Below are 20,600 nucleotides of genomic sequence, written 5' to 3'. Positions count from 1 at the left end.
ATGGTAAAACCTCAATTGCCATAGTACAACCATGGTATCAATGGTATTACTACGAGTATCACAGAAAAAGCATGGTGATGCATGGTGATACCACAGAAAAACCATGGTAAACTATCATCACCTTGGCACGACCATGGTACTGATTCGAATACCATAGAATAACTGTGAAGTCTATGGTATTTCCATGGTCTTACCACAGGCACCACAAAATAACCATGATAATAATTTGTTATAATTTTTATACCATAGCACTACCATGATATTACTACCAGTACCATGGAAAAACCATGCCATCTTCTGTATTTGCCTGGTATAACTACAGGTACAATAAAATAACTACGTATGGTGATGCCATGTTATGGCCATCATACCATGGCATTACCACGGTATTACCACTTGTACCATAAAATAACCATGGTATCCAGGGCATTTCCTCAGTATCGCTGCAGGTTTCATAAATTAACCATGGATATACCATGTATAATAACCATTAATTAGCACGGTTCTGGCACTAGCACTGTAAAGTGCTAGGAAATTTCTGTTACGTATTTTGCATCAGGCCCTTCAGGCACACACACACACACACACACACGCACACACACATAAAGTTTAATGACCTCATGCTTCATCATTTGTCTTTGACGGTAATCTTCTCTCTGCCCTTCTGTGCGAATTCCGGCCAATAGAGGGCGACTGGTTTGTTTTAGTCCAGCAAACCTCGATCTACAAGCATGGCGATGCACACTGACGCAACTCCTACGTCGGGAGAAAGAATGATAAATACTATGAACAACAAGGGAGAAACAGATTTTGAAGATAATAAAGTATTTGAATTACAGCTGAACTGTACGGTATATGATCCCCAACTTTCTGTTAACTATTTGTTCACATACTTGTGTTTCGATGCCATTTTCTTGCGCTGATGTGCTTTTTAGAGATTTCTTCTCCTGTAACTACATGTATACTGATCCCTTGTTACTTTCCTTGGGTGAAGCTGCTAAAATCGATGCTAAGTGGCCGTGTTGTCATCTTCATTCGAGTGTACGCGGGATCAGGATGAAAAGAGTCGATTTTACTAATAATCAGTTGTTCCAAACAGAGTACAGTGCACTCCCGTTATAACGAAATGCTCGAGACCGGCAGTTTTCTTTCGTTATACGAAATTTCGTTATAATCGAACAAATACAATATATAACGAAAACAAGGAAGCCAGCATATATGATATTCTGTTTGTTGAATACTCGTCATAGACTGGAAAGCTATGTGAACAATTAAACAAATAGTTAATCAATTTCAGATTATTGTATTACAATAACGCAAGTTCCCCTCGTAAAGTGTGCGTGACACACAAAGCAAAAACACAGTGATGTAACGCGTTCGCCCATGCAGAGACGCTGTAAATGCCTTGTTCCGCTACGTATTTATAAAGCGATTAGCATTGCGTTATAACGGGGCGCATTTCTTTTGCTTTTCTTTGTCAGCGGTGCACGGAAAAGACTTTGTTATAACGAAAATTTCGCTATAACGTGTTCGTTATAAGCGAATTTTGTACCATAGACTTTAATGGCGATAATTTTGGGACGAGAAGTTTTACTTCGTTATAATGAAATTTCGTTATAATCTTGTTCATTGTAACGGGAGTGTACTGTATCAGCTCATTTAGAACCAATTCTAACTATTCAGAGTCATCTAATTGATATGCCTTTAAATATCATTCCAGATGGAGATAGGTTTGAAAACACTCTGGTACTTGAAAGAAGTAGGCAGATTCAATATGCTTTAATGTATTTTTTTTTTTATTTCTTTCTATGAAATGTCAATGCTCTATAATACAAACAACACAATACATGACAAAACGTAACATGTGACCTTCCATACTAATTTAAACCGAACTCACCTTAGTTTTTGTATCATTTGCTTGTAAAGAAATCAGTTATTTTGCTACCATAACTTATACGAGGAGAATAGATACTAACGTGAAAGGTGTTCAGGAATGAGTGGTTGCGAGAGCAGGAAGTTCTACGGGTTGAGCGTTGTTTCCCCTCCAAGTCGGGTTACAGTTTTCACAGGCAGGCAGCAATGTCTGATCAGTGGTAGTCTGGCTTCCAGACCCTCTGCTCGTTCTATTTTTCTCTTCAGGATATTGACGCCTTCAACGTCGAAAACTGGTATAGTTTAAGGTGGTTTTGTCCCCTGCCTTTGACGCAAAGGCGGCGACTTCCGTCGCAGAGTTCAGTTGGCAAAGGGTCTGGAAACCAGACTACTGAGTAGATCGGTGTTGGAAGCTCGCAAGGATGGTATAATAATTATAGAGCAGGCTTGTTTTCACAGATGACTACATTCTATAGCGAAGTAGGGAGTGGCTGTGCTGTTTGTAAGCTGTACAAAATATTACGTTTTACTATTAGCACTAGGGAGAGAGTTCCTACTGGCCGAACAACTATCTTCTAACTTGGAAACTGCATGATCGCATGTCAAATGAAGGTAGCTGGATACCACATAGGAGATTTATGCCTTGACGGTCATCTAGTTTTCTGCACCTACTGGGAAAAGATTACGGGTGAAAGTGGTAATGTTTATCAGTTTTCCCCACTTTAATATGCATGCGTACATTCCTCTGCGTCATTTTTTTATAATGTAACATATGTCCCTGTCATAGCCTCAATATGATTATCTCTCTCAACTGAAAAGAACTGCATCACTATAGTTGCAAGACCCCTATTTCTGAATGACAACTCAACACCCTTTGACTGTGTCCCTTACAAAAAATAACCATGAAATTTATGGTATTACCATGGTAAAACCTCAATTGCCATAGTGCAACCATGGTATCAATGGTATTACTACGAGTACCACAGAAAAAGCATGGTGATGCATGGTGATACCACAGAAAAACCATGGTAAACTATCATTATCATGGCACGACCATGGTACTGATACGTATACCATAGAATAACTGTGAAGTCTATGGTATTTCCATGGTCTTACCACAGGCACCATAAAATAACCATGATAATGATTTGTTATAATTTTTATACCATAGCACTACCATGGTATTACTTCCAGTACCATGGAAAAACCATGCCATCTACTGTGTTTGCCTGGTACAACTACAGGTACAATAAAATAACTACGTATGGTGATGCCATGTTATGGCCATCATATCATGGCATTACCACGTTATTACCACTTGTACCATAAAATAACCATGGTATCCATTGCATTTCCTCAGTATCGCTGCAGGTATCATAAATTAACCATGGATATACCATGTATAATAACCATCATACCATAGCACGGTTCTGGCACTACTAGGCCTACTTGTACCATAGAATAATCATGGAGATACCATGTTATAACCATCATACCATGTACTACAACCACAGGGTCTTTAATTGTACCGCAGCATGTCATAGTCTTTATGTTATCTTATGTATTTCTAAAGGTACACAAAAATACCCATGGTGATACCGTGGTTCAAGAACATAGCAATTATGATATTCTTATAGCTTAACAATTTATCATAACTTCTTTAATTTTCATCCGATTGTAATAAAATTCTCACTGTTATGCTTATAAAATATTACTCCTTATACGACTAACTGTAAAGTGCTAGGAAATTTCTGTTACGTATTTTGCATCAGGCCCTTCAGGCACACACACACACACACACACACACATAAAGTTTAATGACCTCATGCTTCATCATTTGTCTTTGACGGTAATCTTCTCTCTGCCCTTCTGTGCGAACTCCGGCCAATAGAGGGCGACTGGTTTGTTTTAGTACAGCAAACCTCGATCTACAAGCATGGGGATGCACACTGACGCAACTCCTACGTCGGGAGAAAGAATGATAAATACTATGAACAACAAGGGAGAAACAGATTTTGAAGATAATAAAGTATTTGAATTACAGCTGAACTGTACGGTATATGATCCCCAACTTTCTGTTAACTATTTGTTCACATATTTGTGTTTCAATGCTATTTTCTTGCGCTGATGTGCTTTTAGAGATTTCTTCTCCTGTAACTACATGCATACTGATCCCTTGTTACTTTCCTCGGGTGAAGCTGCTAAAATCGATGCTAAGTGGCCGTGTTGCCATCTTCATTCGAGTGTACGCGGGATCAGGATGAAAAGAGTCGATTTTACTAATAGTCAGTTGTTCCAAACAGAGTACAGTGCACTCCCGTTATAACGAAATGCTCGGGACCGGCAGTTTTCTTTCGTTATAACGAAATTTCGTTATAATCGAACAAATACAATATATAACGAAAACAAGGAAGCCAGCATATATGATAATCTGTTTGTTGAATACTCGTCATACACTGGAAAGCTATGTGAACAATTAAACAAATAGTTAATCAATTTCAGATTATTGTATTACAATAACGCAAGTTCCCCTCGGAAAGTGTGCGTGACACACCAAGCAAAAACACAGTGATGTAACGCGTTCGCCCATGCAGAGACGCTGTAAATGCCTTGTTCCGCTACGTATTTATAAAGCGATTAGCATTTCGTTATAACGGGCGCATTTCTTTTGCTTTTCTTTGTCAGCGGTGCTCGGAAAAGACTTTGTTATAACGAAAATTTCGCTATAACGTGTTCGTTATAAGCGAATTTTGTACCATAGACTTTAATGGCGATAATTTTGGGACGAGAAGTTTTACTTCGTTATAATGAAATTTCGTTATAATCTTGTTCATTGTAACGGGAGTGTACTGTATCAGCTCATTTAGAACCAATTCTAACTATTCAGAGTCATCTAATTGATATGCCTTTAAATATCATTCCAGATGGAGATAGGTTTGAAAACACTCTGGTACTTGAAAGAAGTAGGCAGATTTAATATGCTTTAATGTATTTTTTTTTTATTTCTTTCTATGAAATGTCAATGCTCTATAATACAAACAACACAATACATGACAAAACGTAACATGTGACCTTCCATACTAATTTAAACCGAACTCACCTTAGTTTTTGTATCATTTGCTTGTAAAGAAATCAGTTATTTTGCTACCATAACTTATACGAGGAGAATAGATACTAACGTGAAAGGTGTTCAGGAATGAGTGGTTGCGAGAGCAGGAAGTTCTACGGGTTGAGCGTTGTTTCCCCTCCAAGTCGGGTTACAGTTTTCACAGGCAGGCAGCAATGTCTGATCAGTGGTAGTCTGGCTTCCAGACCCTCTGCTCGTTCTATTTTTCTCTTCAGGATATTGACGCCTTCAACGTCGAAAACTGGTATAGTTTAAGGTGGTTTTGTCCCCTGCCTTTGACGCAAAGGCGGCGACTTCCGTCGCAGAGTTCAGTTGGCAAAGGGTCTGGAAACCAGACTACTGAGTAGATCGGTGTTGGAAGCTCGCAAGGATGGTATAATAATTATAGAGCAGGCTTGTTTTCACAGATGACTACATTCTATAGCGAAGTAGGGAGTGGCTGTGCTGTTTGTAAGCTGTACAAAATATTACGTTTTACTATTAGCACTAGGGAGAGAGTTCCTACTGGCCGAACAACTATCTTCTAACTTGGAAACTGCATGATCGCATGTCAAATGAAGGTAGCTGGATACCACATAGGAGATTTATGCCTTGACGGTCATCTAGTTTTCTGCACCTACTGGGAAAAGATTACGGGTGAAAGTGGTAATGTTTATCAGTTTTCCCCACTTTAATATGCATGCGTACATTCCTCTGCGTCATTTTTTTATAATGTAACATATGTCCCTGTCATAGCCTCAATATGATTATCTCTCTCAACTGAAAAGAACTGCATCACTATAGTTGCAAGACCCCTATTTCTGAATGACAACTCAACACCCTTTGACTGTGTCCCTTACAAAAAATAACCATGAAATTTATGGTATTACCATGGTAAAACCTCAATTGCCATAGTGCAACCATGGTATCAATGGTATTACTACGAGTACCACAGAAAAAGCATGGTGATGCATGGTGATACCACAGAAAAACCATGGTAAACTATCATTATCATGGCACGACCATGGTACTGATACGTATACCATAGAATAACTGTGAAGTCTATGGTATTTCCATGGTCTTACCACAGGCACCATAAAATAACCATGATAATGATTTGTTATAATTTTTATACCATAGCACTACCATGGTATTACTTCCAGTACCATGGAAAAACCATGCCATCTACTGTGTTTGCCTGGTACAACTACAGGTACAATAAAATAACTACGTATGGTGATGCCATGTTATGGCCATCATATCATGGCATTACCACGTTATTACCACTTGTACCATAAAATAACCATGGTATCCATTGCATTTCCTCAGTATCGCTGCAGGTATCATAAATTAACCATGGATATACCATGTATAATAACCATCATACCATAGCACGGTTCTGGCACTACTAGGCCTACTTGTACCATAGAATAATCATGGAGATACCATGTTATAACCATCATACCATGTACTACAACCACAGGGTCTTTAATTGTACCGCAGCATGTCATAGTCTTTATGTTATCTTATGTATTTCTAAAGGTACACAAAAATACCCATGGTGATACCGTGGTTCAAGAACATAGCAATTATGATATTCTTATAGCTTAACAATTTATCATAACTTCTTTAATTTTCATCCGATTGTAATAAAATTCTCACTGTTATGCTTATAAAATATTACTCCTTATACGACTAACTGTAAAGTGCTAGGAAATTTCTGTTACGTATTTTGCATCAGGCCCTTCAGGCACACACACACACACACACACACATAAAGTTTAATGACCTCATGCTTCATCATTTGTCTTTGACGGTAATCTTCTCTCTGCCCTTCTGTGCGAACTCCGGCCAATAGAGGGCGACTGGTTTGTTTTAGTACAGCAAACCTCGATCTACAAGCATGGGGATGCACACTGACGCAACTCCTACGTCGGGAGAAAGAATGATAAATACTATGAACAACAAGGGAGAAACAGATTTTGAAGATAATAAAGTATTTGAATTACAGCTGAACTGTACGGTATATGATCCCCAACTTTCTGTTAACTATTTGTTCACATATTTGTGTTTCAATGCTATTTTCTTGCGCTGATGTGCTTTTAGAGATTTCTTCTCCTGTAACTACATGCATACTGATCCCTTGTTACTTTCCTCGGGTGAAGCTGCTAAAATCGATGCTAAGTGGCCGTGTTGCCATCTTCATTCGAGTGTACGCGGGATCAGGATGAAAAGAGTCGATTTTACTAATAGTCAGTTGTTCCAAACAGAGTACAGTGCACTCCCGTTATAACGAAATGCTCGGGACCGGCAGTTTTCTTTCGTTATAACGAAATTTCGTTATAATCGAACAAATACAATATATAACGAAAACAAGGAAGCCAGCATATATGATAATCTGTTTGTTGAATACTCGTCATACACTGGAAAGCTATGTGAACAATTAAACAAATAGTTAATCAATTTCAGATTATTGTATTACAATAACGCAAGTTCCCCTCGGAAAGTGTGCGTGACACACCAAGCAAAAACACAGTGATGTAACGCGTTCGCCCATGCAGAGACGCTGTAAATGCCTTGTTCCGCTACGTATTTATAAAGCGATTAGCATTTCGTTATAACGGGCGCATTTCTTTTGCTTTTCTTTGTCAGCGGTGCTCGGAAAAGACTTTGTTATAACGAAAATTTCGCTATAACGTGTTCGTTATAAGCGAATTTTGTACCATAGACTTTAATGGCGATAATTTTGGGACGAGAAGTTTTACTTCGTTATAATGAAATTTCGTTATAATCTTTTTCATTGTAACGGGAGTGTACTGTATCAGCTCATTTAGAACCAATTCTAACTATTCAGAGTCATCTAATTGATATGCCTTTAAATATCATTCCAGATGGAGATAGGTTTGAAAACACTCTGGTACTTGAAAGAAGTAGGCAGATTTAATATGCTTTAATGTATTTTTTTTTTATTTCTTTCTATGAAATGTCAATGCTCTATAATACAAACAACACAATACATGACAAAACGTAACATGTGACCTTCCATACTAATTTAAACCGAACTCACCTTAGTTTTTGTATCATTTGCTTGTAAAGAAATCAGTTATTTTGCTACCATAACTTATACGAGGAGAATAGATACTAACGTGAAAGGTGTTCAGGAATGAGTGGTTGCGAGAGCAGGAAGTTCTACGGGTTGAGCGTTGTTTCCCCTCCAAGTCGGGTTACAGTTTTCACAGGCAGGCAGCAATGTCTGATCAGTGGTAGTCTGGCTTCCAGACCCTCTGCTCGTTCTATTTTTCTCTTCAGGATATTGACGCCTTCAACGTCGAAAACTGGTATAGTTTAAGGTGGTTTTGTCCCCTGCCTTTGACGCAAAGGCGGCGACTTCCGTCGCAGAGTTCAGTTGGCAAAGGGTCTGGAAACCAGACTACTGAGTAGATCGGTGTTGGAAGCTCGCAAGGATGGTATAATAATTATAGAGCAGGCTTGTTTTCACAGATGACTACATTCTATAGCGAAGTAGGGAGTGGCTGTGCTGTTTGTAAGCTGTACAAAATATTACGTTTTACTATTAGCACTAGGGAGAGAGTTCCTACTGGCCGAACAACTATCTTCTAACTTGGAAACTGCATGATCGCATGTCAAATGAAGGTAGCTGGATACCACATAGGAGATTTATGCCTTGACGGTCATCTAGTTTTCTGCACCTACTGGGAAAAGATTACGGGTGAAAGTGGTAATGTTTATCAGTTTTCCCCACTTTAATATGCATGCGTACATTCCTCTGCGTCATTTTTTTATAATGTAACATATGTCCCTGTCATAGCCTCAATATGATTATCTCTCTCAACTGAAAAGAACTGCATCACTATAGTTGCAAGACCCCTATTTCTGAATGACAACTCAACACCCTTTGACTGTGTCCCTTACAAAAAATAACCATGAAATTTATGGTATTACCATGGTAAAACCTCAATTGCCATAGTGCAACCATGGTATCAATGGTATTACTACGAGTACCACAGAAAAAGCATGGTGATGCATGGTGATACCACAGAAAAACCATGGTAAACTATCATTATCATGGCACGACCATGGTACTGATACGTATACCATAGAATAACTGTGAAGTCTATGGTATTTCCATGGTCTTACCACAGGCACCATAAAATAACCATGATAATGATTTGTTATAATTTTTATACCATAGCACTACCATGGTATTACTTCCAGTACCATGGAAAAACCATGCCATCTACTGTGTTTGCCTGGTACAACTACAGGTACAATAAAATAACTACGTATGGTGATGCCATGTTATGGCCATCATATCATGGCATTACCACGTTATTACCACTTGTACCATAAAATAACCATGGTATCCATTGCATTTCCTCAGTATCGCTGCAGGTATCATAAATTAACCATGGATATACCATGTATAATAACCATCATACCATAGCACGGTTCTGGCACTACTAGGCCTACTTGTACCATAGAATAATCATGGAGATACCATGTTATAACCATCATACCATGTACTACAACCACAGGGTCTTTAATTGTACCGCAGCATGTCATAGTCTTTATGTTATCTTATGTATTTCTAAAGGTACACAAAAATACCCATGGTGATACCGTGGTTCAAGAACATAGCAATTATGATATTCTTATAGCTTAACAATTTATCATAACTTCTTTAATTTTCATCCGATTGTAATAAAATTCTCACTGTTATGCTTATAAAATATTACTCCTTATACGACTAACTGTAAAGTGCTAGGAAATTTCTGTTACGTATTTTGCATCAGGCCCTTCAGGCACACACACACACACACACACACATAAAGTTTAATGACCTCATGCTTCATCATTTGTCTTTGACGGTAATCTTCTCTCTGCCCTTCTGTGCGAACTCCGGCCAATAGAGGGCGACTGGTTTGTTTTAGTACAGCAAACCTCGATCTACAAGCATGGGGATGCACACTGACGCAACTCCTACGTCGGGAGAAAGAATGATAAATACTATGAACAACAAGGGAGAAACAGATTTTGAAGATAATAAAGTATTTGAATTACAGCTGAACTGTACGGTATATGATCCCCAACTTTCTGTTAACTATTTGTTCACATATTTGTGTTTCAATGCTATTTTCTTGCGCTGATGTGCTTTTAGAGATTTCTTCTCCTGTAACTACATGCATACTGATCCCTTGTTACTTTCCTCGGGTGAAGCTGCTAAAATCGATGCTAAGTGGCCGTGTTGCCATCTTCATTCGAGTGTACGCGGGATCAGGATGAAAAGAGTCGATTTTACTAATAGTCAGTTGTTCCAAACAGAGTACAGTGCACTCCCGTTATAACGAAATGCTCGGGACCGGCAGTTTTCTTTCGTTATAACGAAATTTCGTTATAATCGAACAAATACAATATATAACGAAAACAAGGAAGCCAGCATATATGATAATCTGTTTGTTGAATACTCGTCATACACTGGAAAGCTATGTGAACAATTAAACAAATAGTTAATCAATTTCAGATTATTGTATTACAATAACGCAAGTTCCCCTCGGAAAGTGTGCGTGACACACCAAGCAAAAACACAGTGATGTAACGCGTTCGCCCATGCAGAGACGCTGTAAATGCCTTGTTCCGCTACGTATTTATAAAGCGATTAGCATTTCGTTATAACGGGCGCATTTCTTTTGCTTTTCTTTGTCAGCGGTGCTCGGAAAAGACTTTGTTATAACGAAAATTTCGCTATAACGTGTTCGTTATAAGCGAATTTTGTACCAAAGACTTTAATGGCGATAATTTTGGGACGAGAAGTTTTACTTCGTTGTAATGAAATTTCGTTATAATCTTTTTCATTGTAACGGGAGTGTACTGTATCAGCTCATTTAGAACCAATTCTAACTATTCAGAGTCATCTAATTGATATGTCTTTAAATATCATTCCAGATGGAGATAGGTTTGAAAACACTCTGGTACTTGAAAGAAGTAGGCAGATTTAATTTGCTTTAATGTATTTTTTTTTAAATTTCTTTCTATGAAATGTCTATGCTCTATAATACAAACAACACAATACATGACAAAACGTAACATGTGACCTTCCATACTAATTTAAACCAAACTCATCTTAGTTTTCGTTTCATTTGCTTGTAAAGACATCAATTATTTTGCTACCATAACTTATACGAGGAGAATAGATACTAACGTGAAAGGTGTTCAGGAATGAGTAGTTGCGAGAGCAGGAAGTTCTATGGGTTGAGCGTTGTTTCCCCTCCAAGTCGGGTTACAGTTTTTACAGGCAGGCAGCAATGTCTGATCAGTGGTAGTCTGGCTTCCAGACCCTCTGCTCGTTCTATTTTTCTCTTCAGGATATTGACGCCTTCAACGTCGAAAACTGGTATAGTTTAAGGTGGTTTTGTCCCCTGCCTTTGACGCAAAGGCGGCGACTTCCGTCGCAGAGTTCAGTTGGCAAAGGGTCTGGAAACCAGACTACTGAGTAGATCGGTGTTGGGAGCTCGCAAGGATGGTATAATAATTATAGAGCAGGCTTGTTTTCACAGATGACTACATTCTACAGCGAAGTAGGGAGTGGCCGTGTTGTTTGTAAGCTGTACAAAATATTACGTTTTACTGTTAGCACTAGGGAGAGAGTTCCTACTGGCCGAACAACTATCTTCTAACTTGGAAACTGCATGATCGCATGTCACATGAAGGTAGCTGGATACCACATAGGAGATCTATGCCTTGACGGTCTTCTAGTTTTCTGCACCTACTGGGAAAATATTACGGGTGAAAGTGGTAATGTTTATCAGTTTTTCCCCACTTTAATATGCATGCGTACATTCCTCTGCGTCATTCTTTATAATGTAACATATGTCTCTGTCATAGCCTCACTACTAAATACCCTTTGACTGTGTCCCTTACAAAAAATAACCATGAAATTTATGGTATTACCATGGTAAAATATCAATTGCCATAGTACAACCATGGTATCAATGGTATTACTACGAGTACCACAGAAAAAGCATGGTGATGCATGGTGATACTGTAATGTAACGGGTGGTGTTACATTTGGAATGTTATTACGAAGCAGAAATGAAGGAGCTCAGGTACAGGTCTGGTACATTTCATCGATGCAAAGTGTTTATTCACAATCGTTCAGAAATATCATGATGAAGTTCAATGACAAGTTAAATGACGAGTATGTACATCAGAGTAAAATATAGAAGTATCAAGATGCAGGAGAGAGAGCAATATCAAGTAGAGGTTGACTCTCTGATGTCGAAATCATGATCTCTCTTGGGGCCTTGGAAAGCACACCAAACTTGGAAATGTTCAATGGGTGATGGGTGAGAATTTTGGTAAGACAACCAATCAAAAAGGGATAACTAAAAAGAGTGACCAAAGGGGTTGTCCTAAGGGGTGATGTTTGACCAATTAAAGGAGGGGGATTCTTTTGTGGAGGAGGAAGTATTATAAGATAAGGGGCAGACAAAGAGTCTGGTGGTTCACAGGGTGTGTGTATATAATCTTTGGGTAATTAAACCAGGGACAAAGAAGGGTTGTTACAAAGGTGATTAAATGACTCCTTGATGTAAACATCAAACAAGGGTAATTAACGACAGGAAATTAATAGTAAACAATCTTGGTGTTATATTCTGAGGTGAGTATACAAAAGCAAGGGAATTAAGTTGAGTTGTTAATGAACAGGAAGTTATCCCCAAAATATCCTAAATATACATTACATCCCCTTTTGTTAGGAAACAAGGCTCGGGGGGGGGGGGGTTAAAATATCACAAACAAATCAGAACAAAGAGAGGCTTCTGGAATTTCCAGAATCTTAATGTTGGAAAACAAAATGATAGATATTATAAATAAAAAGAAATGAATGGTAGGTAGTGGAACTCAAATCATTACTGTCCCACTATCACTTTCACACATTCACTCTCACACATTTAAATGACATAATGATGATCTATCTACAATGAGATACAGTGAATAAAGTAACCAAAACTAATGCAATATTCTTCAACATAATTATCCTAAAATGGTCAATTTCTTCAACCATAACAATAACAACTGAGCAATGACTATAATTTATAACTTCAATATGCTCAATTATCAAACAAGGAAAATTAAACCAGCACAAAATATGCATGAATAGGAATTCATGATTAAAAGAGCAAATCAGGAAATATCAGCGAAATTTAATATATCAAATCATAATCAAGAATTTGAGTCATTCTCGCAGACGCTAATTTCCAAGCATCTAATTGAGTATCAGCGGAGAGGTAACGAGTGCGCTCGAGGTATGAGAGCTATCTGTGCGGCCTATTAGGAATTATCACTTCAGTGAAGGATGTACACAGAAGAATATGACTCTCAAACCTCACTCGATAAGAAAGTAAATTTCTCCAAATTGATAACGATAGAAGTAAGCGAAAGAACAGACACTTTCAAGTCTTGTTTATTAAAAATGAGTTTAAACTCAAATTTCTCCAATCAGTGTCAAAACAATTAATTTGATACGATAATATAACATGCAATTACACAGCCTTGAAAAAGGATTCCAAAGCTTATATTCTCATTATTTTGGCAATGAGATTGATAATGTGAAAGTTACGTATATTACTTCAGCAACAAATACAACAAATCATAAAATGACAAAGAAATATATCATACAGCTTTAGACTTATAAAGCTTATCAAGAAAATCATGTGTATAATCGTTCCATATATTTCTTTGGTGTTCCCGTGACAGGAATGATTCTATCAATCAGAATTTGTCTTATCAAGTTACTTGTGTCTGTATACAGTCCTATGTTCCACCAAAATCTAACCTCTTTGGGGTTATTACCGTCAGTCGGAGTCCTAATGAATGAAGTCAGTACTTGTAATTGTCCGTTCTTAAATCGTCCTCGGTGTAGGGTCATGTCATTGTCAGAAGGCGCAGTTGTTAGAAGGTCAAATTGTCGTTCAAGGTCAGTTTGTCGTAGGGGGGTTGGGGCGGCTATTCCGTTGTTAGGGGTGATGGATGTCACATAGTCAGATGTTTGGATTGGGTCTGTCGTCTGAAAGCACATGATGTGATCAGCAGTGCATTCAGGAGGGGTGTGGTCATGCTCATCAATAAAATTTACTGATGGTTTGTCAGAGGTTTCACCGTCTCCAGGGGTCACTGTCTTTCCAAGTGCCTCTTTCAGTCGCTGGAGGTGGGTGATGGGTTTCCTCTCATCCGATGCTTTCATGAAACAGGGTTTCAACCTGTTGTAGTTAAAGATATCTCGCAGAATTTCACCTTTGAGAGTGGAGAGAATGAAGTGGGTTCTATCGAGCACTTCATGCACAACTAAAGGTCCGACCCAAGCAGCTGCAATCTTTCTCGAGTTTGCAGTGAGGGAGGAAGAAGTTGGCTTGTACAAATAGACTAGCTGTCCTACTGAATAGATAGGAGTTTGCCGTAGTTTATTTGTAATGGCGACATTCTGCTTGTCTTGAGTTCTCCTTTGAAGCGAAAGCATCGTGTGAGAGATCTGGTCAAATTTCCGTTTGAGATGGGAAACATATTCGTCATAAGTCTGGGTCAGACCAGACATTGGGTTGAAGGTCAAGTTAGTCATGGTTGGGGGGTCTCGTCCAAATACAAGTTGGTAAGGGCAGTGGTCACCTAGATGAGGGGAAGAGAATGAGTTGTAGGCATAGCAAGTAGTGGGAATAAACCGAACCCAATCTGTTCCAAATTGGTTTAAGTTCACCTTGAGGAAGTCAGAGAGTGTTCGAATGTGGCGTTCAACTTGTAAGCTGCCGTGGTTTGCAACACTAATCACTTTCCTATCAATGTTCAGGGCGGTACACAGTGTAGTCAGTAGTTTGCCTGTGAGAGCGGCTGCTGCGTCAGTCACAAGGCAGGAAGGGGGTCCGAAAATGCAGATAACCTTTTGTATCAATGCCTCACAAATTGTTTCGGCATCGAGAGTGCGAAGTGGGGCACAAATAACAAAGCGGGTTATCTCGTCACAAATGACCATCAAATGTCTAAAACCAGTTGCCGAGGTAGGCATGGTCTTAAAGTCAAGGCTTATTCTGTCAAAGGGTCGATAGGAGTCAGGTACACGAGTGTGAAATGGGCGTAACTTGTCTGGTTTGCCACGGAACTGTTGGCATCTCAGGCAAGCTCTGACATAGTTTTGTACCCTGTCAAACATCTGTGGCATATAGTAATTACGTCGTATTGTCAAGTAAGTGCGCATTGTTCCTTGGTGGTTGCTAAGTAGGTTGTCATGGTATCGTGAAATGATAACATCAGTCAGTGATTCTGGTACAGCAAGTTGTAGTTTAAAGTCGTCAGTCTTGTCAAAGAAAAGGCGGAATAATACACCATCACATAGGATGTATTGCTCAGCTTTTAGCTGAATTGTTTTCGCTGCCTTTTTGTCACTAGGTAATATGTCATGGGCTAGAAAGTCATAGATCGGTTTGAAAAATGGAGATGTCTCTTGTTCTGTCTTAAGTCTTCGTATGTCAATGGGCAGGTTGTAGTCACGGATGATTTTTCTCTTTATCAAGTCTAGTACTTTGTCTATGTCATGTTGTTTGGGTATATGTGGAGCAACAATCTGCTCAACATTTGAGATCAGTGGCTTAGGGGCTGTAAACAAGTCTGGGGGCACATCCCTGTATGTTTGTGTACACGGTGACTCATTTTGTTTGTCCACTAGTCTTGGTTCTGTTTGCTTCGAAGCTTTAGGTGTTGGTTTCTGTGTGTTGGGTCTGTTATGGTCATGTGGGGCAAAGTGTGTGGTAGTTGGGGGCAGGTTATGGGGTGTGTCTAATGCTGATCTCTGATTGGCCGGTTCATGCGAATGTGGGGTATTGTTATTGGGTGCAGGTGTGATGATTGGTTCAGGGGGTGGGGCGGTGTCAGTATCAATATTGTTGTGGTTGTCAGTTTTGGGTCTGTCAGGATAAAGATTGGGAACAGAAATACCCATCTTTTTAGCAAAGGCGCGTGTCACTGGACGCTCTGCAGGTTGTATGGGATTAAGATGATCTAGGTCATGATTATCAACTAAACTAAATGAAATGGGCACTACATGATCTATTTCGGCATGTTTGTCGCTTGGTATGCGAGACAGAAAATCTGCTAGGACAAGTTCGGTACCCTTCTTGTATGCAATCTTAAAGGAGTACTCTGATAATTTCAAGATTAGTTTCTGAAGGCGGGTGGTGGATGGTTCATCTTTGGACTTTAATATCTGAACAATTGAGCTGTGATCAACAAATGCATTGAATTCACAACCACGCAACAAGTGTTTGAAAGCAGTTATGTTTATCAAAAGGCCAAACAATTCTAGTTCTGTTACACTATACCTCTGGCAAGCGTCAGGGAGAACTTTAGAGTAATAGCCTATAACTCTTTCATGTCCGTTGATGATTTGAGTCAAGTAAGATCCAGTTGCAGTCCGTGATGTGTCACTGTAAAGTGTGAATCGTCCGGTATTCGTAGGCATGTGTAGTATAGGGGGTTTGGTCATGAGGTCTTTGATTTTGTTAAAGGCGCGTTCATGTTCGTCAGTCCATTTGAATTTCTTACTCTTTCGGGTAAGCTGGTGTAGTGGCTTCAAAATAGACTGTATTTTGGGGAAGAATCCTGCAACATAATTGACAGCACCAATTAACCGTCGAACTTGTCTGGGTGTCTTGGGTCGAGTCATGTTGTGTATAGAGGCGCATCTATTGTTCAGTGGTCGAAAACAAGCCTCACCGTCCGAGTTAATAGTTATCCTATGTCCCATGTAGTCTACGTCATTGGTGAAGAGTTTACATTTCTTAGGAGAGATTTTAAGTCCATTGTCAGAGAGGGCCTGTAATACTTTGGTCAGGTGGAGTTTGTGGGATGTCTTGTCAGGGCTAAATAGGATTATGTCATCATGGTGAGCAATGCAGAAATTGCGGGAGTTGGGAATGGTGCCTAGAATGTTGTCGATTTTTGCTTGAAATAGTCCGGGTGAAATGTTAAGTCCTTGGGCAAGTCGTTTATAGTAATAGTGCTTTCCTCCATGATAGGAGGCAATGCCGGTATACTGTTGTGCTTGTTTAGAGAGGGGAATGCAGTGAAAGGCAGATTTGAGGTCGATGACACTCATTACTTTAGTCTTAGCATGTCCGATGCGTTTAAGGGTTTCAGTCAGTAGGGGAAAGGGATGGTTGATACGTCTAATTCTAGAGTTCAGGTAACGAAAGTCAGTCACTACTCGTTTTTCACTCTTGTCTTTCTTGGCAATGAGTAACACAGGCGAGGTGTATGCCTGATGTCCAACCTCAAGTATACCAAGTTTCACGAGTTTGGTCAGTTCCTTTTCGATTTGTCGTTTGTCAGGTTCAGTAGCAAAGTATGGTCGAATGAAAAATGGTTCGTCATTGGTCAAGTGTATGTCTACTTCAAAGTTTGGGCAACTAGATAGCTCACCATAGAGGGAGAATGCGGGTCTGTTGTCTTTAAGGATCTGTATCAACTCATTCTTTTCAGAGGGAGAAAGCACACTATCCTTTAAGTCAATATGGGCTCTAATGATTTGGTCTTCAGTCATGTTAGCAATGGGGTCACTGGGATCAAGGTGGGGGTATTTGTCAAGGTTTGCTTGTCTAGTCTGGTTGTCAAGGTTACTGCCTGCGGTGTCAAGCTGAGTGGAGTAAAGTGCATGTGTGTTGTCAGTCAAGGTCATAGTTATGTTATCTACTGGGAGGGGCTCAGTCACACGTACGGGGTTAGTAGTGTCGAGAAAGGCAATCGCCCTACCCTTAGAGAAATGTAGAGGTCTGTCAGTAGTATTAGTCACAATGATTTGAGTCGCACCTTTTGTTAGTTTTACCACCATTGTTGATGGGCAGTGCCTACTGAGGTAGTCATTGGAAGTCAGTATGACGTCAGAGTTACGTAAGTGAGCAGGTGTATGTCCCTGTAGTGTCATGAGTCTGGACCCAAATGGTTCGATTTTCACCTTTGATGTAGGGGAAAATGGTATCCTACGCCGTTTGATTTTGAACCTATGGTCCCTGAAAGTCAAAGTCCCGTCTACGTCCGAAAGTGTGTTATTGCCTAATATCAAATCAACACCAACAAGGTTTTCAACGACTAAAGCAGAAATTTCGAATTTGTAACCTTGAATTGTGACTCTGAATTTAATCGCGGTTTGCGCTTCAAGGAACTGCCCGTTCCCTAGTTTAAATCGAGTAGGAGTCACGCTCTGCCTCTTTAGGTTGGAAAGGTGTGGAGTTGATTTAACATAGCGGTCAGAAATCAATGTCTTGGAAGCACCACTGTCAAAAAGAATGAAAATGTGCTTACCACTGTCAATTCGTCCCTTAACAAAGTTATTACTAGTCAGTTGCAGGTCTACGTCCTCTGTCCCTAAGTATGTCGATTTGAGTTTTTGTCCGTCCCTAGGCCTGGGGTGTTCATTTTGGGAGGTGGAATAGAGAGCGCTTCTATTTTCCTCCCTTAATGAAAACCCTGGGGATGTGTGTCGAAGTACTGTCCTGTGTATTGTAGATGTTGTTGTTGTTGTTGTTGTCGATGATGATGTCGGTTATAGTCGTTGTATTGTTGTCTGTGGGGTGGGGGTGGTCCGTAATATTGGGGTCGTCTGTTGCGTTCAATGTCTCTCAACCTATGCCGACAATCCCTCCAAAAATGGCCAGGAATGTGACAATAGTCACACTTGCCAGCGAATCGAGGTCGAAACCGTTGGTCGCGTACTCGGCTTTGTGACCGATAACGATCACGAGAAGGAGAGCGCCGTCCAGGATGTCTGTCTCTACTATCATGTCGTCTGTCTCTACTTAAACTACGTCTGTAGTCAGAATGATGTCGGTCCCTACTTAAACTACGTTCATGTCTGCTGTGGTCATCCCTATTTCGAGTCCTACTAGCGCTGCGGCTGGTACTGCGGTCAGAGTCATTGTGTTGGGAATGTCGACTTCGTCTTCGTCCTCGGGAGTCTTTCTGTTCGGTTTTAAATCTAAGGGAGGAAATTTCCTCACTTAGGAGGTCGACATTCTCTTGGGTTGCGAATGTCACCTCTTTTGTCGGGGTAGTGTCAGTCCTAAGATCTATGAAAAGTTGCGCTTTCGCGGCTATCTCGTCAGGGGTGGTCGTTGATGTCGGCGATGCCATAAGAATGGCGGCGCGACAGTCGGGGGTCAGTGCAGCAAGTAAACGGTCCTTTATTTGCCTCTCCCCATAGTCTATGTAGGAGGCAGTCTGTCTGAGTCGTTGGAGAAAAGTTTCGACACTCTCTCCATCAGTCATAGTCATGGTGTTAAAGTCAGTAACCCTAGCAAAAGTCGATTTGGCGGGGCTAAATCGCCTAGTGAAAGCTGTCTTTAGGTCGTCATAAGTAGTGAAAGTCAATTTGTCTATCCAGAGTCTGGCCTGTCCCTCTAACGTCCGCTTGAAAATCTTAAGTATAGTCGTCAAGTTGCCAGCTTTGTCCGAGTCAATGTCATGGGCGTCTAAATAGTCTTCAAAGGTCAAAATATGGGCAGTACAGTCATTGTAATCTAGTCGGCTGCCAGAAAATTTAGTCGGTAAAAAGTCGGTCTGTCGGAGGGTCCTACTGGTGGTCATGGTGGTATTGGTACTGTGATTGGTCATGGTGTAATATTGAGTAACACAAAGCCTATCTAATCAAATATCAAAGTCAAAGATCAGTAATAACAGTCAAACAAATGCGAGTATGAAAAATTCATAAGGAAACACATGAGGATTAAATACAAATAACCAGTCAAAATAAAATAATGCAAACTCAGTAAGCACTAATCAAAATCAACATACTCTCAAATATCTCTCACACTGGGACAGTAATAACAATCAAAGTTCCACTTACCCAATGTGAAAGGGTTCAACCAAGTCTCCAATTCCCAAAATGATTGCATAGTATAGTATTCCAAAAACAAGAAAATAATCACAATAAGCAATCAAACTATCAGTCCTCCAAGTTAAGAGTCAATTATCCTTGAAAATGTTATTAGTGTTTCCACTGTAAGTGTCTGGTCCTGAATCCCTCTGGTAGTCCTATCGTTGTCGAAATGTGTCAGTCATTATTCAGCAAAGCGTCCATTTTTGAAGAATTTTCCCTGGAGCTGCATCCGCGTCAACACCAGTCATGGGTCCTCTTCGTACATCCCTCAGGTCATGGTCGTCGTAGTCCTCGTTGCGTCGTCATCTAAGTCGGTCGTCAATCAGTCGTCATTTGCAAAGGCCATGTCACCACAAAGTTTGTTGTCTAAATAATTGTTGAAGTCCATCGCCTGTTTCGTCAGCACTGCAGTTTCGAAGTCGACGAAAAATCTGTTATAGTCACATTTCAACAATTTTCAGGTCGCATGCTGCCACGGTCCTATTAATGCTCGGCCTGCATGGTCTGGTGAAAGTCTCCTTCCAAAAGCGATGTCGAGTTGTAATGATGAGGTATTCCGATATAGGATCGATATAAGGTTCTCCACCATGTAATGTAACGGGTGGTGTTACATTTGGAATGTTATTACGAAGCAGAAATGAAGGAGCTCAGGTACAGGTCTGGTACATTTCATCGATGCAAAGTGTT

At 40.0% G+C, this 20,600-nt stretch overlaps 1 protein-coding gene across 1 annotated transcript; it reads right to left on the bottom strand.

Annotated features, from left to right (window-relative positions):
* Window positions 1–18,657: 18,657 nt before the first annotated feature.
* LOC140239187 (uncharacterized) lies at window positions 18,658–19,648 on the bottom strand. The gene is made up of 2 exons (XM_072319068.1): window positions 18,922–19,648; window positions 18,658–18,755 (listed from the first exon to the last, which is right to left on the bottom strand). The coding sequence occupies exons 1-2, from the start codon at window positions 19,646–19,648 to the stop codon at window positions 18,658–18,660; spliced, it is 825 nt and encodes a 274-aa protein (XP_072175169.1).
* Between the last annotated feature and the right edge of the window lie 952 nt (window positions 19,649–20,600).

Source organism: Diadema setosum, chromosome 15 (assembly GCF_964275005.1).
Source record: "Diadema setosum chromosome 15, eeDiaSeto1, whole genome shotgun sequence".
Classification (NCBI taxonomy): Eukaryota; Metazoa; Echinodermata; class Echinoidea; order Diadematoida; family Diadematidae; genus Diadema; species Diadema setosum.
This window is presented reverse-complemented; position numbering and strand designations above follow the sequence as displayed.